General features: G+C 33.5%; 1 protein-coding gene across 2 annotated transcripts; it reads right to left on the bottom strand.

Moving 5' to 3' along the window:
- Window positions 1-1,756: 1,756 nt before the first annotated feature.
- On the bottom strand, window positions 1,757-11,671 carry LOC141457102 (cathepsin D-like). Of its 2 annotated transcripts, XM_074133631.1 has the most exons (10): window positions 10,130-11,671; window positions 9,986-10,055; window positions 8,230-8,371; window positions 8,031-8,151; window positions 7,621-7,739; window positions 5,780-5,979; window positions 4,193-4,318; window positions 3,930-4,077; window positions 3,101-3,193; window positions 1,757-2,226 (listed from the first exon to the last, which is right to left on the bottom strand). In XM_074133631.1, exons 2-10 carry the CDS (start codon window positions 10,048-10,050, stop codon window positions 2,071-2,073), a joined length of 1,170 nt encoding a protein of 389 aa, XP_073989732.1. In that variant the 5' UTR covers window positions 10,051-10,055; window positions 10,130-11,671; the 3' UTR covers window positions 1,757-2,070. The 2 variants fall into 2 exon arrangements, with proteins under 2 accessions (XP_073989732.1, XP_073989731.1); XM_074133630.1 differs by having other exon boundaries at window positions 9,986-11,671.
- Between the last annotated feature and the right edge of the window lie 236 nt (window positions 11,672-11,907).

Below are 11,907 nucleotides of genomic sequence, written 5' to 3' on the forward strand. Positions count from 1 at the left end.
AAAATAGAATGTTTTTTTTTTTTTTTTTTATGGGCCCAACCAGTAGAGGAGGGGCAACTCGGGAGTTGGAAAGTTGAGGAAGATGATTATTCGGAGGGGTCATCTTCGGAGAGTCATCGATAGGAGCTGCGAGCACAAAAGACCCAACATGGACTCCGGGGGAGGAAGAATGGGAGCAAACAGACGTGACCGAAGTAGCGCGCCGACCGTACACGTTGCGGAACACTGCTCAAGAAAGGGAGGGACTTCGCGGGGACGTACGAGATAATACAACACCCCCCTATCCCAGGATGGACAATGTAAACACTCGAACCCGGTATCGAACCCGGGGTAGGCCTTCCCGAGATGCAGATTCCTCGGAAGGTGTTTAATATAAAATAAGAAGGAGGTGTGGTGGTGATACTAACCTGTGTTGGTTTTATGTGGGTGTTAGGGGAGACAATCCTAGAATTCTGACCGCACTAGTACAGAGACCTGGTAAATGGCCACGTGGGGCAGGAGTTTGGGGGGGCCATTGGTTCTCTCTGCACTAGGGGACCCTGATGCTGATCGGCGCTAGTCAGGGGCCTTTATACCGGCTGGTTAGCCAATCACCCCAGGGGAGAAAAGTTCGTCTGCTGAAAGGAAAAGACCGACTGGTGTCGGAAGGCAAAGGTCCGGAAGAACAAGTAGCCTGGAGGACAGGAAAGAAGTATCCAGACTGAAGGTACTGGGGACCGAAACCAGCAGAAACCAGGAGATCTCAGGACCCCCTAGGACAATTTGGATGAACCAGAACCACTTCCACCCAGCAGAAACGTTATCGATGCTCGAGCCCAAGAGGGAGAGTTAGCAAGCTGTAAGAAAAGTGAAGCCTCAAGGAGGAACTTCACTTTTTTTTCTGAGGGGGCTATGTAACAGAAATGGAATCGTGAACGCGAGGAGGAGGGGGCCGTGGCTGGGTGTACACAGGCCCCTAGCATAGTGGAGTGGGGAGCGTGACCTACAGCGAGACGGACATCCAGTATGGCCTGTGCGCTCGTCAGGTGCACTACGTGCGGAGAGCTCTTTGGTGATTGCTGAGCTGTTGCAGTGCGTGGCTAGCTGAGAGAGAGGTCTCTACGACACAGACTGACCACTAGGAATTTATCGTTTATTATTTCAACCAGGAAATTGTTTTCGTTTGTAATTATTTATTATTATGGTCCAATAAATTGTGTTTTATGTTTAACCTTATTTTAGTTCATTCCCTGTTTTGTCCTACCTTACAGGTAACATAATTAAATTACCTCCAATTCCTACCAGCTCTATTTAATTAAATTTATGGCTGTTGTTTATGGTTCACATAGTTATAATGTTCTAGTCAACGATATCGATAGATTTATTCTAAAATATAAACTGTATCAGTCAATAAGCAACTTACATTACACTTGTTGTTTCATTAAACAAGTTTTATTTTAATTTTCAAATTCTATGAGTGACTAAGCACATCTTAATTTGTTTTTACTTTATTATTATTGTACTTTGCGAGATTATTATTGATTTATGAATTATACAAATCTCTATCATTCATTTAAAAATAAAATAAATAATCCATTTTTGCATTGTTTTCATTACTGTAAAAGGCTTTATTTTGGAGATTTTCTAAAGCCATTTTGAAAACAAATTATCGCTTATCGCTTAAGGTTAATTTTGATCAAAATGTTCGTTTTCATGAAGCGTAATCCATAATTCTGATTTCAAAAAATTGAAACTAGCAACAGATTTTTTAAAAATTTTTTTTATTTTTTTTAATTTATTTAGCCATTTACAATCTGTATAATACACTATACAATAAGTAAATAAGGAGATTGAAGTATAGAGGCGTGAAAGGCAGGAGGAAAGAAACTGCCCAGCGGCAGCACTTTCTTTTTAAAATATAAATTCAAAAAATGATATTTAAATAATCATTTAAAATATCATTGAATTGTTTATTCGAAACGGTATCTGCTTCTTGCATTCACATTAATATTAAGAAAAATAAATGAACTCTCATCATAAATATCAAAAGGGTAGAAGATGAATCCAACTCTTCACTTGCTTCAATTATTTTTATTTCAGTTGACCAAAAGAGATAGTGTGTTTTTCAAAATCAAATACTGTATAGAATTTACCTAAAAATACATCTCCTAAGATCCAAGAAATTTTTTGCGAATACGTTGCGGGAGAGAACCCTACGAGACACAATGTTTTTACTCCGTCTTTCAACTGTTAAAAAAAGAAATGAACATTATAAATATAATTACACTAAATGCAGCAGGTAGATAATAAATAAACCTAAGTAAAAGATATTCATTAATTTCTAAGTGGGCCTTCCGCTAAGCCCAAACCGATAAAAATACAATTGCATCAATTGAGATCCCACTTTGCGAATGTTGCGAGCGTCAAAAAAACATGGTAACAGATCAGGGTCCGTTGGTTCGTTTTGATTATTGTTCAGGCTACACATTCTGGTTATATTCCCCTTTGCCACTTCAACGATCTTTTTTTTCCTTAGCTTTTAGGTGCTTAAGGTTTGGCCTCTCGGGTGCAAAGTGTAATCAACAAACTAATACTGTATAATTTCGTTATAAGCTAATATTGTCGTTCTCACCGCCTTTTCGTCCATCTTAATTCTAACATGACTTGAACAGTGTACGGTTGAAGAATTCGAAAAGAATTATCAGAGTGTTCCTGAGACTTAATAAATCTGAAGTGCAGCTCTAAATATATCCATATTAATGAATAATATGAATGAATATAATTTCGTGTGTGCCTTTTAGACGGAAGAAAAAATCATACGTCAGTTGAATTGCAGTGTTTGTGATATCATGTCGAAAGTATGTAGCTGCATGTTCTTCTACATCTCGGTAATAATACCAAGAACTAGCCATCTCATATTCAACATCAACCGATCTTAATTTTCCCTTTACTTAACATTCAAAAGGCGAACAAAAATAAATCTTACATATTTCTATAAACGCAAATTCTAAACAGGAATATTTAAGTTTCTCTCCCTTAAAAATTGAACTACTAAGGAAATGTGTTTTTTAAATAATCTGGGGAAAAACGACCAATTAAAAAGAAAAAAAACTTTACATACTCTTAAAATGTAATCATTCGATTCCAATGTATAACTGCGTCCATTTATATCGAAAGTGATTGGAGGTAGATATGAAACTTGCGCACAATCCACCTGCAAACCATTACCATGAATATGTTTTTAAAACAAAATTAATGTATTTATTTTGCTTTCCAAATCAAAAGAGAGATGCATTAAAGAAATAATAACAGTGCACTGCCGCTCTCCGAACTGTTATCTTTTTTTTTTTTTTTGATGCACAACAATGGTCCATCACCTGACTGTGAACTGTAAGAAGCTGCTAGGAATAGAAAATCTAAGGGCCAGCAATTGAATTCTTAACTGGGATTTCCGCGATGGAATCTAAGTAAACGCTCACCACTGAAAAAATTCCTTCCCTTTAGTAAATTTTTTAGTAGAAGCATATTATTAAATAGAAAAGGGAATATATTCTTAGTTAAAAGGATTTTTTCAGACTAAAAAACATAAAGAAGAATATAATGTGTTTATAAGGAGTTTTCTTTTGCAAGAAATCAATACGAAATTAAATATAATAAAAAGATATTTTAGCTTTAATTGAAATCTGTGACTAACGAAGATTTAACTTGTATGACATGTAAGCAATATTATTATTGACAGAAATAATACTGATAATATCACTAATTCATGATACAAAATCATGAATTTATAAAAATTAAAAGCACATAGATAAGAACGGGTAAATTTAAAAGTGAACCAAAAGAATTATGATAAAACTGGCACAAAGAAAGCGATTTACAAGAAGTAATAGCAATTTAGGACGTATCTAGCATAATGGTAAGTAAAATTAAAATTAATATAAATAACTGACAGCTCCAAAGCCATTGCTGATTGTGGCGTTAAGTGTTTTGAATATATTTAAAATATCTATTTCTGGTCCAATTATCATTGAAGTTCCAGTATCAGCGATTGCATTACAACCATATTTGCACCATTGATCTCCTGTTGAAGTTTTAACTCTTAAAAAATAAAATAAAGAATGATAAAATACCACACCCAAATAAATTCATATAAATAAGCACAATATCGAATTTTTACTTAAATAAGAATATATTTAAATAATTATATATTTACCGATCCATTATGAACTGCCAGTAACCTAATCTATTTAAAGGGATCGGATTTAAGGAGTTTTTTATTACTAGATCTTCATTAATACCTCCGAATATTAATTCACCACCCAAAGAAGCACCTATGTTTCTGTAAAATTAAAAAAAATGTAAACATTTCTTATAACTTTTTTCCAAAATCATACATTCACATTATTTGTTAAACAGATCGCAACTAATAAATTACCCTTATTTTTTAGTCACTGTTTAACAAAGTGATTAATTTAAAAAAAAACACAGTATAACCAAAAATGCTAAATACTAAAGTAAATGAAAAGGGCATTGGAATAATGTTATTTTTCAGAAAAACTTTTATTCTAAAATAACAAGAGAATTTGTGAGTAGCTTTGTTCAGAGAAATTAAGGTACCCAAAACAATCGGTGGAAACAAAGGCTGACTCGGAAACGATCTCTGATTACAAATGAGAAGATTCTTGCTCTCCCCATTGGTATTTTGAGAGAACATTCATTTTTTTCCACTTTTTTTTTACTATTTCGAATGGATCTTAAGTGCACATCGCTATTGACGCCAGAAACCTTAACGTGCTTAGAAACTGGAGAGATTCTTCATAAACATATAATGCTTCTTATGATTCTCTCGAACACAGATACTTCACTATTCAGTCTAAAGAGCTACTAATGAGCTTACCCAATCCTAATTAGTACGGTGACACCAGTTTCTTAATTACATAATGTATACATGTTAAATGTATACAACCAGTATTCTCTGGAAGCCCCAAATATCGGGCTTATTTCTTCTCATTAAAACAATCAGATTCATAAAGGTCCAAATCGCTGGTTAATATTTTCCCTATATTTTCTCTTTTAGGATAATAATATTTCCTCTATTTTTCTTTTAGAGTAATTCAATTTTTTTTTTTAATGTGCTTCTTATGAAGCAAGAAACCTAATAAAACTACGTTTTTCTAGCCCAATTCTATTATGAATAGCATTAAAATCAAATAAAAAGGCTAAAAACAATTGAAATTTTAAGGAATTATAGTCTGTATGCCTTCTGTGCCGATAATGCCTTGGAATGCTTTCATTCTTGGTTAGATTTTATTCCATAAATATTAACCACCTAGGTGGCCAATGCAAGACTGTAATAATTTCAATAAAGAAGTGTACATTGTCAAAAAATAAAATAAAATTTCAGATTTCCATCCCTGAACAATTTGAAAAGATTATACTACTAACCTTTGTTTACGCACATTCTTTGGTAGCATTAAACATTTGAAGATAAATGGAATAAGCCACATATAATTTCTGAGGAGTTATAAACAATTTACGTCATTCCACATCACTGCTTGTGGTACTCTAATGTTAAATGTAGCTATCGATAATTGCGTGTAATAATGAAAACCCTAAAAATAATTTTACAACTGCTTTTCTGTATGACGCCTAAACCTAAGTCAGATTTAGTTTCATTGATTCCCTCTACACAAAACTATTAACTTGACTTGACTTTCGAAAATTCTTTCACTTATTGCTACATTGTCAAACATTTTTTGATAGGTATTTTCACGGAATTGAAATGCTAACTGAGGTTTACCTGTCGAGGAAAAAAGAAAAGATTGATGTGTCAATGAGTTTCTGGGATACCATATTGTAAACAGGTGGTAGAACACCATTTGCTGCAATTGAAGGAAACGCAAGTCCAAATATACCATCGAACTTAGCCTTCCAGAATGGTTCTCTACTTTCTGAAGTTATTTCTCCAAATGTCTGATTAAGCACATGAATAGAATTTACCTGTAATTATTAAAAATAGCAAATTGTCAAAAATAATAATTCGTCTTTTTTATTATACTCAAATTTGCATATTACCGCTGGATAAATCCTCGGTTGATTACTTTTTTTAAAATAGTTGCCTTTAATTTGTTTTGGTAGTAAGTTACAATTTGATACCTCATATGAATTGCGAATGTGATTTCTTATTTTTAATGTTATTTTACGAGGGTCGTTTGAAAAGTCCGTGCAAAAATAAAAACTACTTAATTTTTTGGGGTAAACCTTTTTTATTTTTCAACATAGTCTCCTTTTAGGCTTGTACACTTCGTCCAACGGTGCTCTAGTTTGTTGATCCCTTCCGAATAATAGGATTTGTCCAAGTCTGAAAAATAGCCATTCGTTTCTGCAATCACCTCCTCGTTTGAATAAAATCTTTTTCCCGCCAGCCATTTCTTCATATTGGGGAACAAATAGTAGTCCGAGAGAGCCAAGTCTGGAGAATAGGGGGGATGTGAAACGAGTTGGAACCCTATTTCCATTAATTTTGCGACCACAACTGCTGAGGTGAGAGCTGGTGCGTTGTCGTGATGGAAAAGGACTTTTTTGTGGGCCAATCGTGGGCGTTTTTCTTGCAGCTCGGTTTTCAAACGGTCCAATAACGATGAATAAAATGTTGATGCAAAATATTATGTACCCGTTCATTCGAGATGCCCACAGCACTAGCAATCTCACGCACCTTCACTCTTCTGTCATCCATCACCATATCATGGATTTTATCAATGATTTCTGGAGTAGTAACCTCAACAGGGCGTCCAGAACGTTCAGCGTCACTTGTGCCCATATGGCCACTCCGAAAATTTTGAAACCACTTATAAACTGTTCTAATCGAAGGTGCAGAGTCACCATAATGTTTATCAAGCTTCTCTTTAGTCTCCTGAGGCGTTTTGCCTTTCATAAAGTAGTGTTTAATCAACACACGAAATTCTTTTTCGTCTATTTTTTGAAAATCACTCGACTTCCTCGATTCAAACGAATGCCAAACACAAAGAAATAGACCGATCTGGCTGAAACTTGGTGTGTGTTCTTCCAAGAGATGCTACTAACTAAACATAACCTCGATACGCGCCAGTGGTGCTATCTCTCTGACTTTGCACGGACTTTTCAAACGACCCTCGTATTGTTAATTTAATTTCCATTTAGGACCACTGGAAGTAATAGAATTTCATACAAAAGTTGCCAGGAATCTTTTTGAGAAGACCTGAGACGTTGATATTGTTTTCTTCATAGGTTTTTTTAGCAAAATGAATGCTAAATTTCATTCAAAAGGAAACAAATTTGCATACAGAACGATAATTCTATTTTAAAATACTCAATATTGAAAATTTAGGCATGAAAGGATTACAAGCAATCTTGCCTCTTATTGGGAGTCAGAGAAGGAAATAATTCTAACACCTTAGTGTCTGATATTATACCACAAAATAATGAACAAGTTGACCATTATTATTAGAGAAAAATACTTGGCAATAGAATAGCTAATTTGTCATTGATAATTTACATTTTTGTAGGTTACCATGATTTAAATTATAACCGAATAATTAATAAGATAGAAATAATTTAATGACCTTACATAATGTTTATTAATAATGTCATTAATTACTTAACAGTTAGTGTATCCGTAGATAAAAATCCTTTAACTTCTCCAGTACCATAAGATATCTTTATATGTCTCCCATCTTTACGATATGTTGATGATTGACTTCTTTTATAGTACTGATGATTCCCTAAAAAATGGAAAAGATACATTAGATACAAAAATTACTAATAATCATTATTATTGTATTTTTTTTTTTTTAAATTAATGACGCGTTAACTCCTAAAATAATTAAAGCCCTTAGCTCTGAGGAAGCTCTGCCGGCCTTCCATTAGTATTTCCTAGCCACAGTCAGCACTACCCATCACCAGTGAGCGAGTTTAGAGGCTCCAAGGATAAAAAAAAAAATAACTAGGGGCAGCTCGCCTGAATATTATTAAAAATATAAAATGAATGTAGTAAGCATTCTAAATTAACTCACAGCAGGCTAAGCTTAAGTAACAACTAGAAGATGGAACCCATAAATTTGATGATCCAGTGTCAAATATTACAGAAAAATATTGTGGCGGAGTGCCTAATGATATTTCACCATAATATGCGGCCTGAAAGTTTTGGTTTACTTTTAATATGCATTTTTAAATGTATATTAATACTAATACAAATAAGTAAATTTTTCTTACATTTAAATTGTTTTTTAATATTTCTTTTACACCATTTTCTTGCAACTCTAAATAATGTTGAAGACTGTTGTGCGCGATTTTTGCCGTCTTCGTGAATTCATGATATTCTCTAGGCTCTTTGTACATTTTGTGCAGTGGAACCCTGAAATAGCAAAGTGATTGATTAATTTAAAATATTATAACCTTAGGATCCAACCAAGTTATTCACCTCTTCTAACTCTTTAGGCTAAATAAATATAATTTCTGTACTTACTAAAACTAAAAACTTCAAGAGAAGTTATATTAAATATAATAGAAAATTCCATTTATTTATGAGCAAATAAAGAAGTTTAGAAGAACGTAGGCCACTTTTTAAGGAAATTACAAAAATTAAAATAAACTTATGACAACTGAAGTTTCTATTAATTATTAGGCACTTATAAAAATCGTATAATAATTCTTTTTAAATAGCTGAATAAAATTAAATTTGTATTTATTTATTGCCATTCTTGAAAGCGATCTCTTAATTTCTAAACTATTTTTCCAGTACAATAAGCCCTTTTAACATAAGTTTCCAATATGAGAAAAGAGAATTCAAGGATACATTTATGTACTCACAAATGCCTAACATAAATTGACCCTTTAATGAAGTTGTTAGAAGTACAAAAAGTATTCTTCAGAAGTTACAGATTTATATGGGGGGGGGGGGGGAAATCTCTTTAGAGTGACTGAAAACACAGAACAACTTCATTTTCCTGCGAGAATTTTTCAAATGAAAGAGAAAGCTTTTATGTAAACACTTAACGGAATTAAAAGAAAATCGTTGAAAGTATTAAAACCCTAATCTTAATGTAAAATTGGTATTGGTATTAAACACAACATCTAATTTGAGCCTGTTTCAATTTTTCGATATCAGATATAATAACTTTCACCAACAGTTATGTTCATCAGTTTCGTTCAAAAAAACTTGTTCGTTAATGCTCAAAACGTGATCATTTACTCAACCAACGTTTAAAGGAAAAAAAAAAATCTTTGACTTAAATTCATTAAATACTATCGGAGTTTCTTGGAAAATTGAGCACAAATTCTTCTCAATGGTTCTAGAGCAAGAACACGAACCTTTAGGCAAAGGCAGCTTCTCAATTGATCTGAGAGAAATGGAGATATTTTTTCTGGTTGGGATTTTCAAAAGACAGGTGACAAAAGATATTGTCGAATGAATGGAAATGTATATATGACGGCTTGAATTTGAAGCAATTATTGGGTTTGTTGGATCCATTTAGAAGGTACCAAATTAAGAAAGAAGCTCGAGCTGGTTGAGATATGTGGAAGCTACCAAACTGTCAGGATAGGCTTCCAGGTAAGCTGAACAAAGAGTAGCAAGGAGGTTTCAATTTAGGGACCCTCAGTTTTAGAGCTTCAATTTAAAAAAGACTTCAAAGACTGTTAGATTAGATTAGATTAAATTTTGGGTGGCCTCAAGGCCTGCGCCACCGCGACCCCTATGGAGACTGTTGGGCCGCAGAGTATATAAGAAGTATTTCCAGCGATTCATAAGAAAACACTGTCCGCTCTTTCATAGCGAGATAACGTAGAAAAAAAAAAAGCAACTGCCTTTTAACTAAATGCTGTTTCCTCAGGTTATCAAATTACCATTAAATCGCAATTTATGATACGTCTTTGAAGGGCTATCATTAGATGATTAACAAGGCTGTGACTAAACGCTATAAATTTTGCGTAAAATAAATAATAAAAAATATAAATACAAATTAATTACCTGAGAATCCCACTGATGCTGACAGCAGTTCCAATGAATAAAATTAATAATAAAGTAAATTTCATGTTTACTGAAGCACAGACAAACTAATATAAAATATATAAATGTATTATCTGCTCAATGAATTTAGAATATATTACATACTTGTATATCGTTGGAAATTAAATACATAGAGCTGGCATTCCTAATCACAAAGCGAGATGATATTACAAAGGTGATTTTAATAAATTAGTCTTTTCCTATCTTATCTTGCCCACTTTTGTAGAAAATACTTTAATAAATTATATTTGATTGATAATTTGTAATAATGAATTGATTTAAACAGAATTTTATAATGGTATACGATAAGCAAGTTGTTTACCATTTTCCTCTAACAATAACTGGGAAAGTGCAAAACAATTTACTTTTAGTGAGGTATAAAAATTTAGAAAGATAAATGAGGGAGCAAGAATTTCATGTTTTTGATTTAAAAATATAAACAATATTAATGGGCTGGCCGAACTTTTTTTCTTTGGATTTATTGTCAATTTTTCAGCAACTTGATTTTTCTTAGTTGGCTAGTGCAGGGGTCGGCAACCCGCGGCTCGCGAGCCGCATGCGGCTCTTATATCCAAATTGAGTGGCTCTTCAGCCTGTCCAAAATAAATTGTATATTTCAATTTTATTGAAACAAATGAAAATTTCATTTATTAAAGTAAAGATATTTTTCAAAAAGAATTTTAAATGTGATAGGTTTGAAATTGAATAGAATTATATTAAAATAAAGCACGTAATTATATAAGACTACCGCCATTTTCATTCAAACACTGGTTTAGTTATTATTTATTTGTTTATTTTCTTTGCAATATGCGAAAATAAATATGTAAAATAGTCAAAGTTGGGTGTTTTTCAACGTTACGCCTTTTTCGTGCAGTTTTTGACGATCAACCCTTTTACCACTGTCCTACCGGACAGTTTTAAAGCATTTAAATGTTATTGAATATCATAAAATAATAATTTGTGAATACAAATGATCTACAGAGTTTGTTTACACTATCATCCTTGCGGCTCTTGGTAAGATTTATTAAAATTATTTAAGGAGAAATGGCTCTCTATTTAAAATAGGTTGCCGACCCCTGGGCTAGTGTAAATTATTGTATGAGGCGGCTACTGTTTCTCAGACATTGCCGCCAAAAGAGAATGCTTGTTGTGCCGACTCTTGTTGAAAGAACCTCTCCTTTTTTAACAAGTAGTAATACAGTGGTTTCAATATGGAAGTTTTCTCGCCAGTCGTTTTTGCGAATTATTATCTCAAGCAGAGGATAGTAGGATGTCCTTATTTGTCCTATAAGTTACTAACGCTTTAACTTCAAAGCTTCGAGGGTTCCTCTAATACCCTCGACATACCCTGCACTCGAAACCAGTAACAAAGAACAGCTAACCGTTCTTCGTACTAATAATAATAATAATAATAATAATAGGGATTACTATGTGGTTAGCATACTGGACTCCCACGCGGAGATCCCGGGTTAAAATCCAGCTGCTGACCCTTAGATTTTTTCTTCCTAGGAGCTTCTTACAGCTCACTGTCCGGTGATGGACAGTGTTGTCTGTAAAGAGAGAACACTGTCCGGAGGCCGGCAGTGCACTGGAAAAAGCTCCGGGCGCCAATAACCATAGATGTTGACGCGCCTTAAATCATTAAAAAAAAAAATAATAAATAATAATAATAATAATAAAGAACAGCTAACCGTTCTTCGTTACTGGTTTCGAGTGCAGGTCTCCTACCAATTAAATCTGCAATTAGTGTCCCTATCAAACATTTAATCTCTTAATTCTCTTCTATAATTTATAAGATCTACAATTAATAATTATTGACCCAAAAAGCAAAATAGTAATGTATATGTCCCTGCATCCAAGTCTTCCCACAACACTTACTTATA

This window comes from Rhodnius prolixus, unplaced genomic scaffold, assembly GCF_049639745.1.
Source record: "Rhodnius prolixus isolate KJV_2025 unplaced genomic scaffold, Rpr scaffold_10, whole genome shotgun sequence".
Lineage (NCBI taxonomy): Eukaryota > Metazoa > Arthropoda > Insecta > Hemiptera > Reduviidae > Rhodnius > Rhodnius prolixus.